Source organism: Trichosurus vulpecula, chromosome 2 (genome assembly GCF_011100635.1).
Source record: "Trichosurus vulpecula isolate mTriVul1 chromosome 2, mTriVul1.pri, whole genome shotgun sequence".
Taxonomy (NCBI): Eukaryota; Metazoa; Chordata; class Mammalia; order Diprotodontia; family Phalangeridae; genus Trichosurus; species Trichosurus vulpecula.
The window spans coordinates 49478764-49506598 of NC_050574.1; the positions used below are offsets into that span (position 1 = coordinate 49478764).

The following is a 27835-nucleotide window of genomic DNA, read 5'->3' on the forward strand; positions in this document are numbered from 1 at the left end:
TCTGCTTTGCTGGGGATGTCTGACCTTACCGAGACCTTAATATAGACAGTATACCCATGCCTACGATATTCTTCCTTCTCCCTTCGGCCTGCCTGTCTTCCTTCGAGAATCAGCTCAAATTCTACCTTCTGCAGGAAGCCTTTCCTAATCCCCTAACCCCCCTGCTAGCACCTCCTTGCTGAGATTATTCTCCATCTGCTCTGTATGCAACTTGTGTGTACATGGTTGTTCGGATGTTGTCTCTTCTGTTAGAATGAGATCCCTGAGGACAGGGACTGTATTTTTGTAGCTAGGCACAGCTCTGCATATGTAGTCAGGAAGACTTCAAATCCAGCCTCAGATGCTTACTAGCAGTGTGACCCTGGGCAAGTCACTTAACCTCTGTCTGCCTCAGTTTCCTCATCTGTAAAATAGAGATAACAATAGCAGGGTTGTTGTGAGGATCAAACAAGATAATATTTGTAAAACACTTTGCAAAACTTAAAAGAGCTAGATAAAATAATAATTATATATAATATAATATATATATATAATATAATATATATAATAAAATAATTATTATTCTGTATCCTCAGTACTCATCTCAGTGGCTGGCACATAGTAACCCCTTAAATGTTAGTTGACTGACTGATCACCAAATTTTCCTGAGGGGAAGTGTGTGTGTGTGTGTGTGTGTGTGTGTGTGTGTGTGTGTGTGTGATGCTTCTGCAATAACTTCATGGCACTTGGTTCTACCATCTATGTTGGTATTTTCTGATACCCACAGGCCCCTTCTCCAGTGTCTCACTGGGGCCCTGACTCTCAAAGACTTTTCTAGTATTGTGCAAACTTTGGATCCTTGTATATGAATCTAAGGCCCATGCCTCAAATGGATTCCTCTTCCCTATCCCCATCTCCATCTTATTCCAGCTTTGTTGAACTGATGTGTACTTTCCAAAGCTCTCCTACTTCTACAGCGGTGTCCTGGGAGTCTGCCATGGGTCCAGGGATGGGCCTGGTGCATAGTACAAGTATTTAACAGATGCTTACTGATTGGCTGACTGGTTAACAAGGAGGACTATTAAAAAAGTGCAAAACTCATGGGCAAAACTCCCAAGTGCAGGGTGAATAAGATTAAAATATCATTGGGAAATGTTTCATGAAATAAATAAAAAAACAATATGATGTAGATAATGGCTGTGGGTGGTTTTTTCAGTCAGTGTGCAGCCTGCAGGGATCCCGTTCCATTTGAGTTTGACCTTACTGGTGTAAAATACACTAGTGTCTAAAAATGTAGGAATAGACTTAAAGAATGTCAGAGTTGGCAAGGACCTCAGTGGACATCCAATCCAACCCATATCTAACCAAGTGCCATAGTGGGTGGAGAGTCAGAAAGACCTGAATTTGAATCTTGCCTCTGACACTTACTAGCTGTGTGGCCCTGAGCAAGTGGCTTAACTGCTCTCTGCCTCAGGTTACCCATTTGTAAAATCAGTGTAAGTATAGCATCTAACTGCTTTCCTTCTGAATGGGTGGGGGTGGGGCTGGAGGGAGAGAATTTGGAACTTAAAAAAAATTTTAAAAACCCACTTAACTCCCTTCCCCCCCAAAAGAATAGCATTTACCTTACCAAGGTTGTTGTGAGGATCAAATAAGGTAACCCATGTAAAGTGCTTTGGCAATCTTAGAGCTTTTCTCTATATAAATGCTAGTTGGTTATTAAGAATGCCCTCATGTTTCTGACTCTGCCCCTGCTGGAGGCTTCTCACCTGGATCCAACGATCCCCACGGTTCATGTACTGGAAACAGATCTTAAGCTTGCAGTCAGTTTTCTCTATCAGGTTCTTTATCTCCTTGAGGAACAGGTAATTGTCCTTCATGCTGAGCAGAGAGAGAATGGAAGGGGGAAGACAGAAGAGAGCAATGAGGGACCAAGGCTCACTGGGGGTGGGGGAAAACAGCTAGATCAGCGTGGGTGCTCACAGCTCCCTCTAGTAGGTTTTTAGGGGAGGGACATTCAAGTATATAACCCAAGATATCTCTTAAACCTAGACACACACTTGGTGTTAACACAACAACCAACTAAATGAATAAGAGAAATACCCCTGAAGGGGTGAAGTCATCACCTCCAAGTCCAGTCAAGTTTGGAAGACTAAGATCTGTTTACTGGAACCATTCTAGAGTGAGAGTGATGGACCCAACAACATCCAGAAGTGACTCTTTCAGCCCAAGGCATCCATTATCAATCCACAAGCATTAAGTTCCTACTACGTGCCAGGCACTAGGCTAGGAACTGAGAATACAAATAAAAGGAGATGATTCCTGTCTTCTCTGAGTATAAATTCCACATTATTTTCATTCATCTCCTTCTAGCCTCCTTTCTATGGCTTGGCCAGGATGGGTTTGAGTGCTCATTCCTTGGGAAGCAGTAAACTAATGCTGTATGTGGCAATCCTGGCAACCTCTCCACCTTCAAGGAACATCTGATGGATTGGAATGGATCAGAATGGAATCTCCATCATTCCTGAAGTGGAGGAAGAGGAGCAGCTTACTTAGAGTCCCCAGCATGGCTGCACTTTGATGTTCCATTAAGATGGAGACCTTGCTTATTTCCCAAGGGCTAGGGGATAACCAAAGCTTCCCCTGGACCTCCTGAAGCCTTTTCAAGTCTCATCTATGGGCACGCTAGGAGGGTCCCAGCTGATCCAAAGAACACCCCTGGTAATTCCAATAGGTAGCCAAGCCCTGGCTAGGTACACCAGTCTGTACCCTTACCTGCACACTAAAACTGACACAGGAGGCAACGTATTTGGGGTCATGATCCATGGAGCCACATGGAAAGTCACTGTGTCCGTGTAGATTGGAGTTTGGGGAAGTCCCTAGGAGAGAGAATGGTGAGAAAAAGTGGTAACTAGCTTGCCCTCTGGCTAAATCATTTAAGATCAAGGATCTGAGGGAGAAACGGTAGTTCTTTTTTTCCTTAATGGTATTTTATTTTTTCCCAATTACATGTAAAGATAGTTTTCAACATTCATTTTTGTGAAATTTTGAGTTCCAAATTTTTCTCCCTCCTTCTCTTCCCTCCCCCCTCCCCAAGACAGCAAGCAATCTGAAATAGGTGATATATGTACCATCAGAATGATTTGATCTTCATCAGTCAGTCTGAGCCCTCATCCCACTCTGATGAGGTCTACAGTGGCTCAGATTGGTGTGCTTTCCTCTCTATAGGACGATACTCCTGAGCAGACCAGTAACTAGGGTAGGGTTATTGGGGCTTTGTCCTAGGGTGCTGAGTTTGGAGGGTGATGACAGTCCTCGTAGTCCTCTGGCAGCATGGAAACAAAAGACCTTAGCCCTCTGTCAAGGATAAAGCTCCTCCCTCTTCCCTCTCTTGATGGCTCTCCCTCAGTGAGTCAGTGTTCAATCTCCCCACTTCAACTAAAGTCGTGCTGATTGCTCCAGGTACAGAAATCTCTGGCTAAGGCTCTTTTCTTGAGCCTCCAAGTATGTTGAGGGTCTTCGCTTTGGACTGCAGGTTGTTCAGCAGTAAGGGTGGGCTGTTCTGAGTTATTTATACTCCCTTCTCTCCCCTCCATCCAAATTCTCTTTAACTGAGATGGCCAGGGTCAGGGGAGAGGACCCAGGCTGAGGGATCCCAATAGAGTTAGTAGTCCATGTCCACAGTTAAGGGTGAAATCTAAGGTCAGGGAATAGCTTTTCTCTGTATAGATTTAACTAGCCCACGTGGACAGCTGAGCTTATGATGTGTGTATGACATTAGTCAGTGTGGTCAAGAGATGGGAGAAGACCTGGGTTTGAGTCTCTACACAGTCTACAGGGCTCTACTCTGTGTAACCTTGAGGAAATTTACTTCAACTCTCTGAGATGAAGTTTTACAGCTGTAAAATATGGGCCAACAACCCTGATGGCATTTACCTCCCAGCGTTACTGGAAACCATATAGATCATATAAAGTGTTCTTTTGTTTGCAGAGGTGGGGGACCATGGGTGTGGACATAGCATACATTACTGTTGTGCAGGTTAGTTTTGAATTCCTTCTCCTCTTCTCCCTTTCTTTTTAACTCTTTCTTTGTTACAAGGTATGGCTATCTGCGTTGGAGAAGGGAGAGGGATATCTCGGGAAAGGAAGGTGACATTTGAAAAAATGACATTAATAAAAAAAATTTAAAAACACTACAAAGTCCTATGGAAAGAAGATTAATTTCATTTAGGCACACAGTAGACATTTGATATACACATTATTTTATTACAGTTTGCTGCTCACCAAACAACTGAGTGTATTGTTGGAGAATTAGACATATTCTGACTTAGAGGCATAAGGGCAGGAATTAGGCTGATTGATGCATTATAAATCAGCCCAGAAAACCTGGCCCACCTGAGGTTTCCTAGTATGGTAGGCAAGCATGGGATAGTGGGAAAAGGGTCTGGAGTTGAAATCAGGACACTTGATTCTGCTGCTTCTTAGTTGTGTGATCCTGGGCAAGTCACATCTACTGCCTCGTCTTTAAAATGTGGATAATAACTCTAAGTACATGAGGCTAAGAGTTTGAAAACTTTAAAACACTATGGAATGAGAAGCTCAGGGAGGCAACCTTTCAGGTCAACTATTTTCCTCAATGGTATAGAAGAAAAAGAGGCCCTGAGTTCAAATTCTGACTCTGCCACTTACTCTCTGAAGTGACTCTAGGCCAGTCAATTCACCCCTGTTTCCTCGTCTGTAAAATGGATTGGACTAGATAGCCTTTATGCTTTAAAGGTATGAAATGAGTTGTTAGGTATGATGCTAGAGGTGCTGAGGCTCAGTTGGATTGGAGGATGATGGCAGACTTGAGGCCTGGGATATACTTGGTGGGGAGCTCATGCCCAAGAGCTTGCCCCTATTGGCCCTTTCCTGGGAAGGATGGTAACAATAGTCCAGCCATCTAGAGAATGACCCGTCTGGCCTTGGGGATAGCTTCTAACCTTGGCCACCTCTCTCCTTCTTTTTCCCTTCTACTCCTTGCTTCTTCCACCTCCTGGGAAGTTCTCCTCTGCTCTCCCTCACCTCCCATCCCTTCCCACAGCCCATGACCTCTCACCTCCATCAGAAGTTCCAACAGGCTGACATGGATGGAGACCAGGCCGGGGAAACTCTCGTCAGGGAAGCGAAGGCCTTCCACAAAGAATTCCAGCTCGGCTTTGCCACCTGTGTACTTTACCACGTGGAAGAGCTTCTGCCGGCCGAGAATGTGCATGTAACGCTGGCCAAAGAATGGATCTGGAAGGAATACGGACTGTGAGCAAGAGAAAGACCCAGAGGGAGAACCCCTTGGAGGGGCCCATAGCAAGGTGGGAAGAGAATTCTTAAATACAACTGGGATAAGTGAGTAGGGAAAGAGAGAGATGAAAGAGAGTGGGGACTTCTCCTATAGTCAGGATATGAACAGTATCTTTGCCAACATAAGATACCTCCTGGAACAATCCAGAGGCTTGGGTTCAAGTGCCAGCTGCCTCTAACCAGCTGTGTGACCGTGGGCAAGTCATGGCACCTCTGTGAGCCTCTGACTCCTCCTTGGTGAATGAAGGGGTTTGGGCTAGAAGATCACAGGGTTTGGAGCTTGAAGGGAACTTATTTCAATTTCTCATTTTGCAGAAGAAGAAACAGAGTCCCAGAGAAGTTATGTAAGTGGCCCAAGATCACCCAACTAGTAACAGCAGAGCTAAGCCTTAGACTCTAGTTCCCTGATTCTAAATCTCAACTCTGAGATTTACTATTATAAAGTCTTTTTAATTAACCAATGCATTAAGTTCCTACTATACAATGCTCCACATAACTCTCTTAATTGCAAAGGAAGTACTGGTGGGCATTGGTGGAGGGAATGTCCTTACTACATTTTATCTCTCTATCCATCTATTCACCTACCTATCTACCTATCTCTAGCTACCTCTTCTTCTTCTTCTCCTCCTCCTCCTCCTCCTCCTCCTCCTTCTTCTTCTCTCTCTGTCTCTGTCTCTCTGTCTCTCTCCTTCTGCCTCCCTCCCTCCCTCTCTCTCTCTCTCTGTCTGTCTCTCTCCCTCTCTCTCTATCCTCTCTCTTCTCTTTCTCTTCTCCCACTCTTCTCTCTCTCTGTCTTTTTCTGTCTCTCTTCTCTCTGTCTCTCTCTCTCCCTCTCTTGCTCTCTCCCCTCTGTCTCTCTGTCCTCTCTGTTTCTCTCTCTCTCTCTCTCCTCTTTGTCTCTCTCTGTCTCCCTCTCTCATTCTCTCTCTGTTTCTCTCTGCGTGTCTGTTTCCCTATCCATCTATCTACCTCATGTTTTCTCCCCACACACATATATGTATATATACACACATATGTATGTGTTCATTCATTCATGTCTTTATGAATATGGTCTACTGGTCCAGTAAATACAAGTGTGCCAGATGCCATGCTGGGCACTAGGGATGCAGATGCTGAAGTGAGATAATGCCTGCCCTCTAGGAGTTTACATTCTACTGGGGGTTACATCCTGTTTACCACAAACACACTGCGATCAGAGGCGTGGTTCTTGGCTCTACCAACAACTAGGGCAGCTAGTCAATTAATAGTGAATAGAATCAATGGACTGGGACCTGAGTTCAAATTCTGCCTCAGACACAAGCTGGGTGATCCTGAACAAATGACTTAACCTCTCTGGGCCTCATTTTCCTCATCTGAAAAAAAGAAATGAAATAAACATTTATTAAGCACCTACTATGTGATGGTCGTTGTGCTAAGCACTTTATAAATATGAGCCTCACAGCAATCCTGGGAGGTAGGTGCTATTATCATCCCCATTCTACAGCAGAGGAAACTGAGAAAGATAGAGGTTGAATGGCTCGCTCAAGGTCACACGACCAGTAAGTATCTGGGGTCAGATTCGAGCTTGGGTCTTCCTGATTCCAGGCCTAGCGCTCTGTCGACTGTGCCACCGGCTGCCTAAAATGAGGGGCCTGGGCTCAGTGACCACCAGGTCCCTCCTGGCTGTAGATCTAAGGGCTCACAAGTCCATGACGTGGGAGAATCAGGAAAAGTCTCAGGGAGTGGGTATTGCTTGTGGTGACAGTTACAGAGCCAGGAATTCCGGGAGAAGGCGTGAGGACTGAGGGCTTTCCGGACTTGCTGATTCTGTTTTAACCTTTGATGCCCTAAGGCCTCTTCCTGCTCCGGTGCCTGGTGATGCTCTAGGGATGCTCTCAGTTGTGACAATCTGGGTTCCAACTTTCTCTGTTCCATCATCTTTTCCACCTTGGCCACCTGCTGAATTATTTTGCCCGAAGGTGCTAAGGCCTGGCTAATCCGGGCAATTACCAATACTACCATGGGTGCAATGGCACTGCCAGGCTTTATACCCATGCTTTCAGCGACATTTCCAGTGACACTCTGGGGAAATCTCCAACTCCAAAGGTCAGAGGGCGGGGAGGGGGTTGGAGAAGGAGGGAGAGAAAGTTGAGTCATGCCCACTTTAGACACCGGATCCTCAGCTGAATGACTCTGCTTTCCCTGGGAAAGGCCGAGGATAGCTAGAGAAGAAAGCCAGGCACTAGGCTGGGCAGGAAAGGCAGGGCCACAGCCATTGGGTTTCAATCCATCTGCGGGCCTTGCTCCCTCCCTTAGTGGCTGGGGACAGAACCTGAGCCTCTGAATCTTAATATTGTTTTTCTTTCAGGGCCCTCGGCCACCGTCCAGGCAGACATTCACTGCTGGGGACAATCTCGACATTGTTCGGAGGAGACCAGCCCCCCGGCTCTCCATCAGAACCTTCCTACTTATTCCCTGCTGGCTTTCTCTCCCCACAGAGACCAACAATGCCATTCTGTGGAGCTGCCCCATATCATGGGGCCTCTGGCCTGGAGCCAGAGTTGGAGGTCAACCTGAGTTGCCAGTGTTGTTCTCCACCAGCCGGCTCTGGTCCCAGGATCACAGCACAGAGGGAGGGAAGGCACCTTGGAGATTACTGAAGTCAACCCTCCCAATTTACAGCTGGAAATGACTTGTCCAAGGTCACACAGGTAGCAAGGGGGCGGAGCCTGGATTTGGACCCAGACCTTCTGACTCCAAAGCCATCGCTCTTCCTGTTGGATGCTATGCCTCCCATTTCTGGGTGGATGCTAAGCAGCCTGGAGGGGTCAGTTCCACAAACATCTAAGAAAATGAAGACAATCCCAAATGAACGATGATCTGCGTGTGGTAAAGGTGTATGTGATTCAGGCAATAGTCTTGCATGCTGAGTCAGACTCATTTGGTGCAAGACATGCTTTAGAGGTGTGTCTTCCTCTTTCTAAGCAAGATCGATAAATACATTCTAAATCCCTGAAGTACAATGTTGATGGTGACTCCCTACTCTCCACAGGATAAAAAGCAAACTCCTTAGTAGTCCAAGGCTTCCACAGGGACAGCTGAATGGTGTAATGAATAGAGTGCCTTGAGTTCAAATCCAGTCTCAGTCACTTACTAGCTGTGTGGCCCTGGGCAAGTCATTTAAACCTCAATCTGCCTCAGTTTCCTCATGTGTAAAGTGGGGACAGTGATAGCACTTACCTCTTAGGGTTGTGGTAAGGATCAAAGAGATAATAATCCTAAAAGCTTAGCACAGTGATTGGCACACAGTAGGTGCTATATTAGGCAGCTGGGTGGCACAGTGGCTAGTGTGCCAGGCTGTATTGGCAACCAAAAATGGGCTCCTTAGCACTTAGTCAACAAGTGCCCTTGACTAGTTTGGCTTTTTCCCCTGAACTGAATGCTGTTTGTATGTTGGACTGGAGTAAGCTTGTCGGCCCCTTCACCTTGCTTCCCTTGCTTAAGCTGATGGAAAGAACCTGTGCTTTCCCAGTCAACCCCTTCACCTTGCTTAAGCAGATTGAAAGAACCTGTGCTTTCCCCGGGGTACCTTACACCCCCCCGCAGAAGCTGGATGGTTAAAAGCAGCTCCCGTTGGAGCCAGAGGCTGCTACAGCCTCAGCCACAGCCACAGCTGAAGCAGGAGCTGCCAGTAGCAGAGCTGACCTACGGGAGGAAGCTGAACAAAGACTTCAGGCCAGTGGGTAATCTTTTACCATAGAGGGGGAAGCATGATTTTGCTTTATGCAATCATGCTTCTCTGTAGCCTCCTGGTTACTCTTTCAAGGCGTACTTATTGGTCCTGGAAGCTTTTGATCAATATATGAAAATGGGGTTGCTGGTTCATGGGTTGGTTACTGTGGAGCCTAAATATATGTTTTGATTCTTCTGCCTTCTACTTTGAGAGTTTCTTATATCCGGCGGTTCCGAACCTTTCAGACATGTTTATGATCCTCTTTGAGATTATAAACTCTGCCCTCCTAATACACAGGCCCAGAGTCAGGAAGATCTGTTTTCAAATCCCAACACAGACACTTACTAGATGTGGGGCCCTGGACAAGTCACTTCACCCTGTTTGCCTTAATTTGTGCCTTTAGCACAGAATGCTGAATTTGTCATCAGAGGACCTGACTCCCTATTTTAGCTTTGTGCTGTTGGTAAGTCATTCAGTAACTTAGAAGCTGGATTTGAACTCGGGTCTTCCTGACTCCAGTCCAGGCCCTCTATCCACTGCCTTTGGCACATAATAAGCACTTTATAAATGCTGGTTGACTTGGCTGGACTCCCTTGGCCCTGGGGTAAGTGCTGCAGATACAAAGAAAGGCAAAAACAGGATTCCTGCCCTCAAGGAGCTCCCATTCTAATGGAGGAGGCCACCTGCTCATAGCCAGGTACCTGACCTCAGTGGATGGAGTGGTGCTCATAATGCCAGAGATTTAGAGCCAGAAAGATCTCAGAAGGCCATGGAGTCCAGCCTCTCATTTCATAGATGAGGAAACAGAGGAAGAGAGAGGTTAAAGGCTTTGTCTGGGGTCACACGGCTACTAAGGGTCAGAGGTAAGATGAGAACCCAGATCTAAGACCAGTGACCCCTCCACCAAACCACCCTGCCTCCATTAGGCCAAGGGTGGAAACCAAAGGGAACTGCCACCTGCACCCCTCCGGAAGCAAGGCCATCTAGCTCAGACAATCAAGGGTTAGGAGACCACATTCCCATCCATCCTCCCAACACTCTATGCAGCAGCGGGCATTGGAGCCCATGGTCTAACGACATACCCTCGTTGTACCTGAGAATTGCCCTAGCCTCATGGCAACCTGGCCCATCTCTGGCCCAGGGGGGACAGTAGGGTCAGCCTGGCTCCCAGAGGAATTCCGACACCCTCTGGGGTCACCACCCTGGGAGTTGGCTGGAGATGAGGGGGGATCGGGACAGCAGCAGACATCTGGCATTGCCCTCCACATACCCATGCCCCCCAGTAAGTCTGGGCTGTCCAGGTAGGTCTTTAACCTTGGCCATAGACTTTCAGAATGTCTGAGCTGGACATGATCTCAGAAAATATGCAGTCTAGCCCTCCTCCTTTTATAGAGGAGGAGAATGACACCCAGAGACGGGGAGGGGCCTTGTCTGTGATCACAAGGCTGGGGCCTCTGGGTCCTGGAAGGTTCTGAGAAGGTTCTTGGTGTCAGCCTTCAGTGAATTTGTGGAACTTTCCAGAGGAGGGGGCTTTTGGTGAAAAGAAAGCATTGAAAGCTCCTACTAATGCTAAGCTCTCTGCTAAGACAATCCTGTTGAGTGCTGCTACTATTCTCATTTTAAAGTTGAGGTAATAGAGGGAGACAAAAAGAGCATGACTTGCTCAGGGTCACACAGTAAGTGTCTAACGCTGGATTTGAATTCAGGTCTTTCTGACTCCGGGTCTAGCGAGTTAACAACTGTACCACCTGGCTTCCTTTAGGCCTTTACAGTTTGTCTCCCAGCTTCAGGAGTCCCAGTCCAACACACTGCAACTTTGACAAGTATGTGGCTGGTCCCAGGGGTTGCAGAGACAGCCTTTCTCCCTATACTTACCCTTTCATTTTATTAACATAATTGAATACGTGGATATTTCTGGAAATGCTCATCTTATTCAATAGAAATGAACTGACTTGTAAATATTGGAGGAAGATTTCTAGCTCTCTGTTCTAAGGGCCCTGACATCTTGTGTTCTAAGGGCTCTCCCAGCTCTGACAGTCTGTGTTCTAAGGGCCCTCCCAGCTGTGACATTCTGTGTTCTAAGGGCCCTCCCAGCTGTGACATTCTGTGTTCTAAGGGCCCACCCAGCTCTGCCATTCTGTGTTCTAAGGGCCCTCCCAGCTGTGACATTCTGTGTCCTAAGGGCCCTCCCAGCTCTGACATTCTGTGTTCTAAGGGCTCTCCCAGCTCAGTAAATTTAGGTTGACTTGAGGAGTTTTCTAGAAGGAGATCTGGGGCTGTGGGTATGGGAACTAGTGTGGACTGGGAAGCTGGAGTCACACTCACTCTCCACATAGAACACGCCCACTTTGTCTGAGTCACTGATGGAAATGTAGAGAACCATCTCATAGCCTGCTGGGAGTTGAGTGGGGCCGTTGGTCCTCAGGATCATCCGAGACATGTCCTTCAGGTCTGCAGGGGGACAGGGAAGACAGAGGATGAGTGAGCTGGGGATGTTGTCAGGGTCCCTTGACCCTGTGCCCTCCACCCTTCTCGTTCCCCAGGAGTTACAAGCTGGAGACTGATGCCATATTTGTTCAGATCAGGATAACCAAGCACAACCATCTTAAGCTATTCCCTTTTGGCTCCCAAGAAAAAGGAAAAAAAAAAGATGCATCTTTTCCTCCTCCTATCCCCAGGGAACATGTTGCTCACCCCACCCAAAGGACCCCTTGGAACTATCTCCAATACCTTCTTTGGTGTAGATCTTGTTATCAGAGCAATCTTCCTTGGGCAACCAGGGGATCTCCCTGTCACAGTTCACCAGCAGGATGGCCCCCTGGCCATCAGGGCCCCAGGTCCAGGACGCCTGTAGACAAAGGGAGTCAGGCCAACATGTGAATAGCAAACCTTGTTCCTCTTGCCCCCTGGAAGGCCAATACCTGCTGACTCCCCCATGTCTATAACACATGTCTTGTGATACCCATGAATAGGGAGATTTCATAGGATTTAGAGCCAGAAGGATCTTAGAGTCATATACATCAATTCCTTAATTTTGCAATGGAGGAAACTGAGGCACAGAGCAGGGAAAGTGATTGTGATTTGAACCTAAGCTTTTTGATTTTTAATCCAGTGCCCTTTCCATAATACACACTGCTTTTGAGAAGAGTCATCTCCATGGGCCCCAGGGCCCAGAGAGAAGCTTCCGGTTGGCTGGAGTAAGAGGGGCAGAGGGAGAGTCAGTGGTCAGCTTTATTCTTACCAGCCCAGGCAATGAGAGACTGCATAGGCTAAGCTAGAGACCAAGGCCATCCTAGAAGCAGCGTGACGAGAGAATCGGGAGACTCGAGATCAAATCCTGCCTCTGACAGCAGCCTAGTGACCACAGCTCTGGGCCTCAGTTTACCCAACTATAAAATGGAACCAATAATACATATATTAATCATTCAATCCAAAAGCATTTATGAAGCTTCCACAGTATATGTGGCACTCTGCTAGGATGTGGGGATACCAAGACAAAATGAAAGTCTTTGTCCTCAAGGACCTTACATTCAATGGGGGGAGATAACATGTACACATTTATGTATGTATAGGATCATAGTGGGTTTTTTTGAAGGCATTAGTACCTGGGGGATTAGGAACAGCATCAAGCAGGAAAGCAGGAGGTGGTGTCTGAGCTGAGCTTTGGAGACAACTAAGCCTTCCAAAAGGTGGAAGAGAAGAGAGTGCACTCCAGGCATGGGGGATGGCCGTGGGGGAGGGGGAGAAGGGCCATAGAGACAGGCAATAACGCACATAAGTTTAAGGGCCTGGGTTCAAATCCTGATTCTGACATGTACTGTATAATCTCAGAAAAACAAACCCTTATCCACTGTTAGTTTTCCCATCTGTCAAATGAGGATTTTAGGATACACCTTACCTCCCCCGACTATTGTAAGGCTCCTACATGGGAAAGACATTCATAAATTGTCAACTATAATCAGCAGCTGCCACTGCAGCATCAGAGGCACAGAATGTCAGACTTAGCAGCGGCTTTGGAATTCTTTTAACTCAAGCCCTTCGTTCTACGGCCAGCCAGGTGGTGCTGCAGTGGATAGAACACCAGGCCCAGAGTCAGGAAGACCCAAGTTCAAATCTGGCCTCAGACCCTTACTAGCAATATGACTCTGGGCAAGTCACTTCACCCTGTTTGCCTCAGTTTCCTCATCTGTACAATGAGCTGGAGAAGGAAACAGCAGACCACTCCAGTATCTCTGCCAAGAAAACCCCATATGGGGTCACAAAGAGTCAGATACAACTGAAACTGAAATACAATTGAATAAAAACAACAGCCTCTTTCTACAAGTGAGAAATGGAGGATCAGAGATGTTAAATGACTTGGCCAATATACACAGCCAGGCTAAATTAGAATTCGGGTCTTCTATCTATCATTCTTCCCACTATACCAAGTTTTCTCCCTTATTATTAATAAATAATAGCATTCTTTGGGGACTCCACTTGGAGCATAGTGGATAGAGGGTGGGATTTGGAGTTTATAAGATCCAAGTTCAAACCCCACCTGATAATCTGCAGTCTAAACTAAAGGTTTACTAAACCAAGGTTTTTATTCTCATATCTCTTTTCAATAACAACTACAAAATGTGTTGTTAACCCTCAGGGTAATTTGGCACACTACTTATAAATATTCTTTTAGTTTTATTCATTAAGTGCTTACAATAATTACAACGGTCACTTTTGCCCCCAAAGCAACAAAATAAAACTTACATTATATACTTATAATTATAAAATAGAAAATTTCACTCTACTTAAAATTTTGAAAACTCTAAATATAAAATTGTAACATTCTAATTATAAAATAATTATGAATATTTTGTATCTCCTCTTAGTGAAGGGGCTTTAGTTCGAGGAAAAGGCAGGGAGCCGAACTAAGAGGGGATATTTCTGTCTGGGCACCACAGGGTCATAGATTTAGAACTGATGGCACCTCAGAGGTCATCCAACACCTTCATTTTGTTACTTTTTTTGGTTAATTGTTTTCCAGTTAAGAAAAATCCCCCTTCTCTCCTCTGGTCCACTCCCACCCCCACTGCCCCATCCCCATTGAAAAAGAAAGAAAAAACAATACCCTTGTAACAAACATGAATAGTTAAGAAAAACAAATTCTCGTATTGGCTATGTCCAAAAAATGTTACCATCTATACCCTGTGCCATCACCTCTCTGTCAATAGGTAGAGAGCATGTTTTATTATGATTCCTTTGGAATTACGGCTGTTCATTGGGCTGACCAGAGTTCTTGTGAATTTCAAAGTTATCTATCTTTACAATGTTGCCGTTATTGTATACATTGTTCTCCTGGTTCTGTTCTCTTCACTCTGTATTAGTTCATAGAAATCTTCCTAGGCTTCTCTAAAACGGTCCCTTTCATCATTTCTTACAGTGCAATAGTGTTCTAATCTTTTCATTTTATAGAAGACAAAATGAGCTCAGAGTGTCCAAGGCAGTATAAGTAGGTGGGATTTTGAATCTAGATCCTTTATAAGCCATGGGGCCTGTGGTTCCTTGCCTAAAGGGGAGGGAGTATTAAGTGTGTGAGTCCTCAGCAATTTTGCAGTAGGGACCAGCCCCCTGAGGATTGGCCCTGCGTGGTCCAGCACAGATGTCCCCTTTTGCCTCTGGGAGGCAAGCCTGTCAGATGGCTTTCTTTTATTGGGAACAGAGAAGGCACAGAAGCTGTCAGGGAGAGATCATGAGATGAGAAAGTTCATCAACCACTTGTCTATATATATGGAAAAATGGATTCCAGGAGAGGGGGCGTGATATACCCAAGGTCACATAGCCCATTTATGAAAGACTTGGACATGGGCCTCTGCCTCCCACTCCCCATTCAGCAATCCGCCGTGCTTTAGGGTTACATAGACAGGCTTTCTTTTAATGTGTTCTGGCTCCAGACCTAGACAATGAGGCTTTTTACAGGGCAGGTTTCTATTTTGGCTGACTCTGGGAAGCACGATTTATTGGGTGCTAAATTGTAAAGGGCAATACTGTGCCTGTGGGTTGTGTTTTCTTTCATTCCTAACAGTCTAGTGACCTCCTCACTTGCTGGTGTATAGGTGGGGTGGAAAGATAGAGAGAGGGCTGGGAGAACACTGGACCTGGCGTTCTGGAGATCTGGGGTCTAATTCTACTCCTGCTGCTGATTTACCCTGGGACCGTTACTTATGTCTCCTGGGCCTGGTTTCTAACTCAAAAATCGGAGCTCGCTGAAGACAAGGACTGGATTTTGTGTCTTTAATCTGGGAGCTCCCTGAGGTCAGGGACTGACCACCCTCAGTCTATGCCTCCCATGGAGCATAGTCTCTGACTTAGCCCGCTCACACCCACCCTGGGGCCCAGGGCTCTTCATGGGTGAGGACATTCCATATCTGTCTGAACCCAGACCCAACATTCTGCTCTCTGACCATCTTCATGACAGGCCTCCCCATGCAAGGGACGACGCTTCCCCTTCCTCATTTAGATGTAATGTCTAGAAATAAAAATAATAGCGGGCATTTATATAACACTTTAAGGTTTGCAAAGTGCTGTTCATGTTATCTCATTTGCTCTTTTAGAATATATGCTTCTTGAGGGCAGAGATTGTTTCTTTTCCTTTTCTCCCCCTCCTTTTTTCTGTATTTAAATTCTAGTACCAAGGACAATGCCAGGAACAGTTAACATACTTTAAAAAAATCATTCATTCATTCATTCACTCATTCATTTTTTCCCCCTTCAGTTTGGGAGCTCCCTGACACCAGGAATTAGGTTCTCCCCTTCATACTGGACTGGGAGCACAGTAAAGGCAAGAACTCTATCTCCTCATGAATGCCTAAACCAACACTCTGCTCAGTGGGCTTATTCAGGGAAGTAAAGGGGAAACAAGCATTTATGAAGTGCCTACTATGTGCTAGGCACTGTGTTAAGAACTTACAAATATTACCTTGTTTGATCCTCAGAGCTAGGTGCTATTACTGTCCCAATTTTACAGATAAGGAAACTGAGGGGAGGTGATGTGCCCACAACCAGGAACTCAGCCCAGCCCTTGGTGTGGACTGACCCATCAGTCACTAGCCTGGGCACTAAGCCCCACCGGGGGTGCACTGACTTACCTTCTTAGGATTGTTCTTTTCCACGATTCCATCTCGGTCTGCATCCACATCCAGGGAGATCTCTGGGGGAGACAAAGCCATCGGGTTTACTCCTCTGAGCCAACAGACCGGGGGACTTGGGCGTGGGGAGCCCTCACTTCTCCACTGGGATCAGGAGGGGAGGCAGCTGCGTCTCACCAGAAGGGTCTTCACTCTCTTTCGTCCCCTCACCTCCTCTATTTCCCATGCTAGCACTCGGAGGGGCTTTGTTGGGATCATCTAAGTGAGCCTCGATCTGATCTGACTATCTATTGTGATCTAAGAGGGTTTTCTTCACGACAACCCTGTGACACAGAGAGAATAAACATTTTTACTCCCATGTTACAGATGAGGAAACCAAGTCTTTGTATCCTCAGTGACTAATAGTGGCTGGCACATAGTAGGTGTTTAATAAATGCATGTCAAAGCAATATTGTTCAATGAAGCATTGGGAATGACTTAGCTATTCTCAGCAAAACAACTATCCAAGACAATTCCAAAGGACTTATGATGAAGCGTACTATCTGCCTCTAGAAAAAACAAAACAAAAACTGACATTGCTTGAATACAGACTGAAGCATGCTACTTTTCTCTTTCTTTCGTTCTCTTTCTTTCTTTCTTTCTCTCTCTTTCTTTCTCTGTCTCTCTCTTTCATTCTTTTTCTTTTATTTGAGTCTTCTTGTAGAAAATGACTAATATGGAAATGTTTTACATGATTGCACATGTATAATCCATATCTAATTGCTTACCATCTCAGGGAGGGGGGAAGGAGAGCCAGAGTGATAGAATTTGGAACTCAAAACTTAAAAAAAACCCCAATGTTCAAAATTATTTTAACATGTAATTGGGGAAAAATAAAACTATATAGTCTTATAATAAAATTAATATTATAAACAAATTAATTTAATAATTAACTCAAATCAATAATTAAATTAGAACAATGAAATAAATAAAAATATTATAAATATAATTAATTACATATTATCTAATCATTATATAATCATGTCACATAATAATATACTATGATAAATAATTGAAATTAATTATAATAAAATTAATGAAATATTATAATAATATATAATACAAAATTATCTCTATGTGCCTGTTGATTGACTGGATGGATGGGAATCCATGGGAGTGGGAATGCCCGTTAAGGCACTAGAGAAAATCGAGTAATTAATATTATCATCTCCTCTTAGGTCACCTAGTTAGTCTCAGAATCACAACTTGAACTGGGGTCTCAGGACTTTGAGTCCAATGCTCTGCTCACCAGACCTCACTACTCCCCCACCCAGACTGAAAGCTGTCACCTTAGCTACTCTGCTGCCATCCTTACAGCTGCTGCTGTGCCGCTCTCTCCTCCTGCTAATGGGCATTCACATAGTGCCTGAAGGTTTGCAAAGCATTTAATGTACATTTTTTGACCGGATTGGAGAAAGAACTGGGAACATTTAGCCTAGAGAAAAGTCAGGGCAGGGGTAGGGGGAAGGACATGATAGTGGTCTTTAAATCTTTGAAGGGCTGTCAGACAAAAGGGGGGAATAACTCTGCTCTGCTTGGTCCCAGTGAACAGAACTACAGAGCAGTGGGTAGAGAAGCTGACGAGGCAAACATTGGCTGGATAAGGAAAAACTCTAATATTTATAGCTGTTCAAAAATGAAAAGAACCAAGGGGGGTTGTTGTTCAGTCATGTCTGATTCTTCAAGACCCCATTTGGAGTTTTCTTGGCAGAGATACTGGAGTGGTTTGTATTTCCTTCTACATCTCATTTTACAGATGAGGAAACTGAGGCAAAAAGGGTTAAGTGACTTGCCCAGGGTCATACAGCTAGTAAGTGTTTGAGGCTGGATTTGAACTCAGTAATCCAAGCCTGGTGCTCTATCCACTGTGCCACCTAGCTGCCCCTCCCGGGGAAGTAGTGAGTTCTTTATCCATGGAGGCTGTCAAACAACTAGCATTTCCTAAGCACCTACTATGTGCCAGGCATTGTACGCAGACTAGTGACTCCTTTACAGCATCCCTGACATGTGATCCCCTGTTTGAGTATAAGTTGACCTGGATGTTTCCTGAGGTGATTTCCATCTCTGAGATTCTCTGCCCACTTCAGTGGTACCTTAGATAATGTCGAGTCCAATCTGCCTCTGCCTGTTACCTAGATCTAGAACTTAATCAATAATAGCAATAACTCATACTTCTGTAGCACTTCAAGGTTTACAAAACATTTTCCTAATAGAACCCATTAAGGCAGCCCCATTTAACAGATAAGAAAACTGAGACCCAGAGAGTTTGATGGAAATCTTTGCAGCTATACAGGTGCTGAGGAAGAAGTTCCTGCTCAGGTATGAAATAGACTACATGTCCTCGGAGTCCCCTTCTGATTCTGATTGTCAATGATTCTTAGAAGGGACCATGGAGGAAAAGAATGTAGTCATGGGCACCTGCCCAAGGAACCTCCCAGGAGACTTGCCCTTCAACTGGGCATGACCTGGAGCCTTCGACATATGGTGGAGATGGGGCATTTCTGGGTCAGTCCTGTTGGCAGAGGCTCTCATCTCCAGGGGTGAGGGAGAGGAAGAGGGTCCTGGAACAGGAGGGAAATGAGGTCCAGAATTTCTGCCTACCCACTGAGCATCATGCCCTTCAGAGTGATTTCTGCGGGACCTTTGGGAGTGGTCTCCAGAGCCAAGCTTATCAGCCACAGAGGACAGCGTCTCTTATCTGTGCTATATTAGAAGAAGCACTAGATTAGGACTCAGAGGGCATGATTTCGAATTCCAGCTCTGCCACTTGGTAGGTGTGCGAACTTGGGCCTCGCTTTCCCCACCTGGAAAATGGGAGAGTCTCTGAACATTCTATGATGCCTTTACATTCACGACTGGGTTTAGACTTCAAATGGTGCTCCCCAGTCTGCTTGCTGGCCGCCCCCATTGCCTGGAATCTCTCTCCTCACCTCTGCCTCTTAGACACCATAGTTTTCCTCAGGACTTAGATCCAGTGCCATCTTCTAAGAATCATCACCCTGTCCCCAGGAAGCTGCTAGGGCCTTCCTCACAAAACATTTTCTGTCAGTTTTGTATCTAACCTCTAGATGTACAGGCTGTCTCCTCCAGCTAGACTGTAAGCTCCTTGTGGGCAGGTAGTGTTTCACTTTTGCCTTTCTCTCCCTAGAACCTCAGCCTAGAGCCTGGCATATATACAGTAGGTGCTTAATAAATGCTTTTTGGTAAGTTGACCGAAGTCACTTAGCTAAGGTCAAATAGTTAAGCTGAGGCTGGGCCAAGAACCGAACCCAGGCCTGGTGAGTCCTAAGCCACTGGCTGGACCTCTATGCCCCACTGCCTATCTTCCTGACCATCCTTCTTACTGCATTAAGAGAAACCTAGTGTCCAGAGCTCCACCACCTCCTGGCCAGCTGTTTTCCAGGTTTTCCAGGGCTATCATATGTGAAAGGGGAATTAGGCTTATTTTGCTTGGCCCTAGAAAGCAGCACTAGGAGCCATCGTGGGGCGGGTGAGGAGGGAAGTGCAGAAGAGGCGATGTAGACTTAGCTTAAGGAAAAACTTCCTCACTGGTCATTAGATCTATCCAAGAGCAGAACCGGCCAGGCCGGGCACTGGGAGCTCCCTTTCCTGGAGACTTCCAAGGAAAGCCTCAATGGCTACAATTGATTGGATTATGTTGTTGGGGAGATTCACATTCAGGGGCAGGTTGGGCAGCCACGCCCCTCCCCTTCCCCATCCTTTCCAAAGCTGAGGCTCTGTGTCTCCCCAAAGGGGCAAAGCCCAACTAGGGAATAATGGAATGATCACTGTATTTGAAGGCAGGAGATTTAAGTTGAAAGCTTGGCTTTAGTAGTGTGACCTTGGCCAAGTCATTTCCCTCCCCCCCTTAGCCTCAGTTTCCTCATCTGTAAAAGGGGGACAATGACTATTTACAACCCCCCACCCCCCCTCCCAAGCCTTGGGGCTGTTTGGGAGTGAATCACTATAGAAATATGAGTTGTTATGATTATGATTATTATTGTGTTTGTTTCGCATTCCACTTCAGTCAATTATCCCATTACAACCCCTTGCCCCAATGATCTGGTCTTGGTGGACCACTCTAGCAGTGTACACAATCATGGGGTCATAGATTCAGAGCTGGAAGTGAGCTTAGAGGCCATCGAGTTCAAACACCGCCCCCTCATTTTACAGACAAAGAAACTGAGGCCCAATGTCCCACAGCTAATAAGCATCTGAGGAAGGACTTAATTATTAGATAGGAATTAGATACAAATTAAATCCTATTCAATTATCCTAGCAGCCCCTAATCATCTTTTTGTGACTTCTTTGACCCTCCTCATCAGGGATTGACTGTAAAATGTTGAGGAGGTAGGGAGGGGGAGGCAACCAGTCCCACCTCCCGGAAGGCCCCACCCCCCATTTTTTGCTTCTACACTGTGTGTGTGTGTGTGTGTGTGTGTGTGTGTGTGTGTGTGTGTGTCAGAGGTGGTGGTAGGACGAGGCTGGAGGAGTTTGGCTTTGGGCCCTCCCAGCCCAGGGAGATTCTCCAAAGGCTCTGGCTCCTAGGTCAGCTCCCCAAAATAGTCCCAAGGTGTCAGGTGGCACACTCACCGGCGGTGGGCAGATTAAGGGGAAATGTCAAGGGGATTGGGTTCAGGGTAATGTGGGGGGTGGGGATGGCACAAGAGGCTGCTGCCTGCCTGCCTCGGCTCCCTCCCTTCCCCCCTGGGCCTCAGGACTCAAGGTGCTAATATCCTACCGTGGATCCGCCCTCCCCTCCTCCCCGCCATGGCTAGGCGCCCAGCTCTCTAGCTTCCTGGGGCAGAAAGAAGGCCTGCCACGGTGTTGTGCTAGGTGATGGGGGTAGTTCTCCACTCTCTGTGCTAACCCCGGAGCTGGCAGATTAGGGTGATCATGCTGGTCCAGGCCCTGGACTTTGAGAGCAGAGGGCATGGACTAGTGACCTAGAAGTCCCCTTCCATGACTGAGGCAAGGCCCCCGTGTGGCAGCTTGACTCTGGGGGCGGAAGATCCGGACTCCAACCCCAGGTTTGCCGCTTATTAATTAATTGTGTGATCTTCAGCAAGCCACAACCACTCTAGGACTCAGTTTTCCCATCTGTAAAATGAGGCAGTTGGGCTAGAGGACCCTTGAGGTTCCTCCCCACTCTGACCCTATGATCCCATGATTCTCTTCCCCGTCTTTATACAGTGCTCCCCCTCAATCTACGTGTCACCCTTTGTGTGCTTTAGGACTGCCTTCTTGGGATAACTGGGTTGGGGGAATGCTGTGGGGGAAGGTTGGTACTGAACACACTTTTGCCCCAACACCGAGGCCTCCGTAGAGATAATCCTGCCCACCGGCCTCCTCCTAACAGGAGCGTGTTAAATAGTAGGAAAATCAGGGCAGAAATCCCAATGTTGATCTCTCTGAGCCTCAGTTTTCTAGCTGTAAAATGGGAATGAGGGGCAGGATGGTGTAGGATAGCAGATAGAGAGCTGGCCTTGGAGTCAGGAACACCTGGCTTTGAATTCCTCCATTGACACATAACGGCCTTGTGCCTGGGGCAGTCCACTGAACTCTGTGTCCCAGACACTTCTCCAAGACCATTAGTTACAGACCAGTTTGTCTGGATACATTCGTTTACACATTTTCTTCTCAGTTAGACTATAAGCTCCCTGAGGGCAGGGATTATCTTAGTCAGTCAACAAGCATTTATTAAGCCCTTACCCAGTGCCAGGCACTGTGCTAAGCAGCGGAGATCCACAGAAAGGCAAAAGCCCCAAGTTTTAGCCAAGTTGCCAACCTGCGTTGGGGGAGGGGGTTCTTTAGACCTGTGTAACCCCAGGTCTGGACACAAAAAGAATTGATCGATCAGTCAGTATTCATTAAAGATCTGCTGTATCCTGGCCCTGTGGGGCACCCAGAAGAATCCAACACTCCCTGCCTTCCAAGAGCGCCTGGGAAACTTTAATGATCTCATCTGATCCTCTCAAGAGCCTTAGAGATGGGAAGTACAAATATTATAACCATTTGTGGATGAAGCCAAGAAAGGTGAGATAATGTGCTAGAAGACACACAGCGAGTAAGGAACAGAGCTGGGATTCCTGACTCTAAATTCAGGGTTCTTTCCACTGTACTAGCTTCTAGGTCATGTTCCAGAGGGTGACTGGGGGCCTAGGAACTTTTGCAAGGGTTAGCCTGTACTATTTATTGGACCCATTCTTTGGATTCTCATTCCTGGCTCTTTTCAAATTGACTTGAGTACCATCCAGGAGCAAAGGAAGGCCTCCCTTCTTCACAGTCATATTCTCTCTACCTTCTCACCCTTCTCCCAAGCCCTTCCCCCAAGCAGGGACTCAAGCCTCTTTGTGGAACAGCAGAAAGGACCAAGGAGGAGAGAGATGGATGAGATTTGGGATCCTAGGGTCATAGACTTAGAAGGGGCTTTAAGGCCATCTAATCTAAATCTATCCCTTTATAGAGGAGATCATACCCCAGTCACACAGGTGGTATCAGGGTTGGAATTTGAATACAGAGCCTCTGACTCTGAATCTAGCTTTTTCCGCATCCTAGTGGATTCAGCGTCTCCTGTCTGTTTCCTCCTTGCTGTCTTCTGGATGATTGGGGTGGAGTCCAAAACTGCCTCCCTAGGAATACATTCTGGGAGACGTTAGAACCCATAGGTTCTCACAGCTGGAAGACGATGATGATCTCAGGAGACCAACCAGCCATCTGTTCAGGGCAAGGACCATTTCCCCTTCTATAGTTTCCCTTCACAAGGGATATAGATAAGCTGTTGGAATACCTCACATAGGAAGTATGGGGTGGTGGAGGAAACAGTAGTCTGGAGCCAGAGGGTCTGGATTCAAATCCTGCCTACCTGGATAACCCTTCAGCAGGGTCCAGTGGAAAGAGCAGGGCCTCTGGACTCAGGAGTTTGTTGTTGTTCAGTTGTGTACAACTCTTCATGACTCCATCTGGGGTTTTCTTGACAAAGATACTGGAGAGGTTTGCCGTTTCCTTCTCTGGCTCATTTTTGCAGATGAGGAACTGAAGCAACCAGGGTTAAGTGACTTGCCCAGGGTCATGTAGCTACTAAGTGTCTCAGAGGAACTGGGTACAAATTCAACCTCTGTCACTTACTACTGTATGACCTTGAGCAAGAGATTTAGTCTTCCTGGGCCTCAATTTCCCTAAATGTAAAAACTACAGGAATGGACTAGATGGCCTCTGAGGTCCTTTCCAATTTCAGATCCATGATCCAAGTGGCTCCTCAGAGTCTCAGTTTCTACATGTGTGATCTACGCCATGGACCTATTGGAGGAAAGTGGTTTTCTAAACTTTAAAAGTGTTCCAGAAATGTGAGCTGTTATTAATATGACTTCAGGGCATGGCCCATGCCAGGACTGTGCTGTTTCCCTTGATATCATGGTATACCTCTTTCCCCAACTTGCCATAGTCTCTCTCCACAGGCCACACAGCCCGTCTGTTCCCTGTGCCCCACGACAGAGCACTTCTTCAGCACAGGGTCACAGGAAGATTATGTTTCTGAAAGGGTGAGCTAGGGATGTTACCTGAGACAGCTCAGTCCCTCTGCCCATTGAATTGGTCACCGCAGCTCTAATAGCTACCATCCTGGGAGCTCTGCTTATTATCCCTCACAGCCCTGGCCTGGCTACCTCTGTTCCTGTCCTCACCTACGTCTCTCTTTTCTTTCTGTCTCACTGTAGTGACCAGCATGAAGAGCTGGAAATCTGGGGTGGTTAGTTCAGGGGAGCCACCAGTGGGGCCCTGGCAGAGTGCCTTGGGCACTAGATCCTGGAGTCACGGAGCCCTGGGCACTACTTGCATCCCCTGATGAGTCTGAATTATTCAGGAGAAGTCTGTAAAACCAAAAAGCTGCCTGTGCCAAATCTGATTGAAAATGGTATCAGCTGTCATTAACGCGATGAGTGACCTTGAATAATCTCAGGGACTCTGCTCATCCATAGAATGGGGGTGGGTGTTGGAGTAGATGGTACATCCCACTGTGACATTCTACATTCAAACAATTCAAGTTCTGAGGTCCCACCCAGATCTGACATTCTCTGTTCTAAGGTCTCTTTCCAGTTCCAACATTCTATATTCTAAGTGTCCTCCCAGCTCTGATATTCTCTGTTCTAAGGTCCCTTTCCAGTTCTGACATTCTCTGTTCTAAGTCTCTTTGCAGTTCCAACATTCTCTGTTCTAAGGGTCCTCCCAGCTCTGATGCTTTCTGTTCTGCAATCCCTTTCTTGTTTTGACATTCCCTGTTCTAGATCTCTTTCTAGTTCTGACATTCTGTATTCTAAGTGTCCTCCTAGTTCTGACATTCTCTGTTCTAAGGTCTCTTTCCAAGTCTGACATTCAGTATTCTAAAGGTCCTATCAGTTCTGACATTCTCTGTTCTAAGGTTCCTTTCCAGCTCTGCCATTTCATGTTCTAAGGTTTATATTTTATGACCCCTGCCAGTCATAACATTCTATGCTCTGTCCATGTTTTAAGGCCCCTCCTAGCACTGCAAGTTGAGGATTTCATGATGCTAAATGGGCTATATCAGCCCTTAGAAGAGGCCAGATCTCTGTAATATTGGTTGTCACTTACCAATAGCTGTGAGGAAAAGGCCAGCTTGGTCAATGGGCGTTTTGCTATCCTCTGCATAATAGTTGACGGTGACCTGAGGATCCACAATGGGAGAAGGAAAAAAGGAAGGAGGCAGCTGATGATGTTCCAGAACATTGTGCACATCCCCCCCCCCCACCTCCCACCTCTTAGCCTACCAAGCCAGTTCTCTCTCCCATCATGCATTTCCTCTTCTATGAAACTCTATGGGTTAACCTGAGGACAGATTTTTTCCTACTTTTAGGCTCTTGGTAAAGGCCTATGCTCAAGATAAAGATGCTAACACCGTCCCTTCAAACTTAAGATCCTCCTTCCTACTGCTGACCTGGCAGGTGCCCCTCCTCTTCCCCCTGCCTCCAACCCAACCCTCCAGGTTCCCGTACCTTGTCACTGCTGATTTCTGCACTGGGCTGGCTCATGCTGACACGGAGAATGGTGCTGGGGGAGAGGGCCCATCGCTTCTTGCCATTGGCTGTGGCCTCCTCAGCCTGCCCATCAACCACTGCTTCTACCTGTACAGCATCTGTGTGTTTCAGGCTGAAGGTCTTGGCATCAGCGGGGGCTGCACTGCGAAAGGGAGAAGGGTTGGGTTATGGAGAGGCTTCTACATGGCTCTAGGGGGATGAAATCTTAGACTATTTTAAAAATCTAGAATCTTAGAACTAGAATGAGCCTTGTACTATGTAAGGTCAGAGGCGGGAGGGCCTTGAGAACAGAGAATGTCATGACTGGTAGGTATCTTAGAAGACAGAATATCAGAGCTGGGAGGAGCCTTAGAACACAGATTGTCGGAACTAGGAGGACCCTTAGAACACAGAATGTCAGAACATAAAATGTCAGAGTTTGGACAGGGGAGGTGGGGTGGTTCTTAGAAGATGAATTGTCAAAGCTGAGAGGGACCTGGGACACAGAATGTCAGAGCTGAGAGGGCCCTTAGAATACAGAATGTCAGAGCTGGGAGGGCGCTTAGAACACAGGATGTCAGAGCTGGGAGGGCTCTTAGAACATAGAATGTCAGAGCTGGGAGGGCCCTTACAACACAGGATGTCAGAGTTGGGAGGGCCCTTAGAACACAGGATGTTAGAGCTGGGAGGGTCTTAGAGCACAGAATGTCAGAGTTGGGAAGGCCCTTAGAACACGGAATGTCAGAGCTGGGAGGGCTCTTAGAAATCATTGAGTCAAATGCACTCATTTTATAGATGAGGAACCTGAAGTCCAGGAAATGGAACGGGCTTACTAAAGGTCACATAGCTAATAAGCTTGCCTGAGGTCATTAAGAACAGTATGGACCCTGAATCAAGCTGTCTCCACACTGGCCTATCTCCACCGTCTGAAGTACCACCATTTACAGTACGTTTCCTTTGGGCTGTCTCGGCTCCAGTGAGGACACAGGCACCAGGAAGGGGGAATCCCACTGTGCCACTAACACCTGGGTGTGAATTGGTTCATCATATCCTTCCCAGATCACAGCTTGCTGAGGGATCTGTAAAAACCAACACTTGGAGAGAATAGTCTAGGAAAGGGAGGGCTCTGTAGGAGGGAGGAGGGAGAGAAGGTGGGCAGCAGCCCCCAAAGACAAACTCTATTGATTTGACAGGCTCACAGAAAGCCAAGCCCTGGGGCTGGGAGTTGGGTTTTTGTGTGCCTCATAAGGCTAAATTTGGACAAGAGATCACAGGGGATTATGTGGGCTTCACTTGGGCTTTGTTAGCAAAACACCAACATACCATCTCGGGTCTCTGGAAAGGGCACCGAGCCACTGGCTTTAAAGGCGGAGGTAAGGCTGAGTGTCAAACAAAGGGGATCACTGCTAACTCACTGGGTGACCTTGGGTGGGTACTGAGGATTCCTTTGTAATATAAGGACTGAACTAGGTCATCTCCAAAACTTCTACCCCTCCCAGATTGATTTTTTTTTGACCAGGTAAAAGAGGTCATTCTTTGCCTCATTTCTTACCTAGCCTTAATCACGGAATGGGTGTTGCCTCAGACAAACTGAAACCTGGGAAAGACCTTAGCTTAAAAAGGCCAAGGTCTCCCACTGCGTCTGGGGCCGTCTTCAGTCATCCTGATCTATATCTTGCCACTGGACCCAGATGAGTCCGGTGGAGAAAGTGAGGCTGGTGATTTTGCCCAGCCCTGCCTCACTTAAATCCAATTCACTTGCAAGTCATGGCATTGCATTCCTGATGTCATGGTCCTCTTTGAGAACAAAGAACAAACAACAACTGAGCTCTGATACTCTCTTCTAAGACCCTTCCCAACTCTGACATTCTCTGTTCTAAGACCCCTTCCAGCTTTGATATTCTGTGCTCTAAGGTCCCTCCCATCTCTGACATTCAGTGCTCTAAAGGGACCTCCCAGCTCTGACATTCTGTGTCCTAAAGGTCCTTCCAACTCTGACATTGTGTTCTAAGGCCCCCCACCCCCCAGCTCTGATATTCTGTGTCCTAAGGGCCCTCCCTGTCCTGACATCCTGTGTTCTAAGAGCCTTCACAGCCCTGATATTCTGTGTCCTAAGTCCTCTCCCAGTTCTGACATTCTAGGGTTTTGTTACATTGCTACAGTTGGCATATTACTAACAGGAGATGCTCCCAGAATTTAGAGAGGAGTTTAGAAAAGAATGACTCTCTGAAACTGGGTAAGATCAGCCATCTATAGGCCCGATTGTCCCTAGAGATTCCTGAATGAGTTGCCAGGGAGACCAGTATATCTTTGAAATTCAATTCCTGGAGGCCAGGGTATCTATCAGGGACCAGAGTTTTTCCTGAAAGTCCTTTAGAAAGATCCCAATACAGAGTATATCTATTCTAAAGAAAGCCACTAAGTTGTATTATAACAGGAAAATTGTAACAGTGTGAGGAAAGAGACGGGGAGTCTAGTCAGCCAATAAGCATTTATTAAGTGTTTTAATAGGCGGGCAGGGAGGATAAGAGTGGAGTGGGGGATGGGGGCTAAAGAAAAGTCTAGGAAAAGAACATCCAAGGAAGAATGAGTCAGTATTTATCTGGTGCCCTGTGGGG

General features: G+C 46.5%; 1 protein-coding gene across 1 annotated transcript in view; it reads right to left on the minus strand.

Moving 5' to 3' along the window:
* PADI2 (peptidyl arginine deiminase 2) overlaps positions 1-27835 on the minus strand; it is a 64090-nt gene that overhangs the window by 22633 nt on the left and 13622 nt on the right. The window contains exons 2-9 of the mRNA XM_036746181.1: positions 25197-25380; positions 24796-24868; positions 16150-16211; positions 11759-11876; positions 11354-11479; positions 5078-5256; positions 2755-2858; positions 1749-1860 (exon numbers count right to left, since the gene is read on the minus strand). Coding sequence (XP_036602076.1) covers positions 1749-1860; positions 2755-2858; positions 5078-5256; positions 11354-11479; positions 11759-11876; positions 16150-16211; positions 24796-24868; positions 25197-25380 — 958 coding nt within the window. The remainder of the gene's footprint in view (positions 1-1748; positions 1861-2754; positions 2859-5077; positions 5257-11353; positions 11480-11758; positions 11877-16149; positions 16212-24795; positions 24869-25196; positions 25381-27835) is intronic.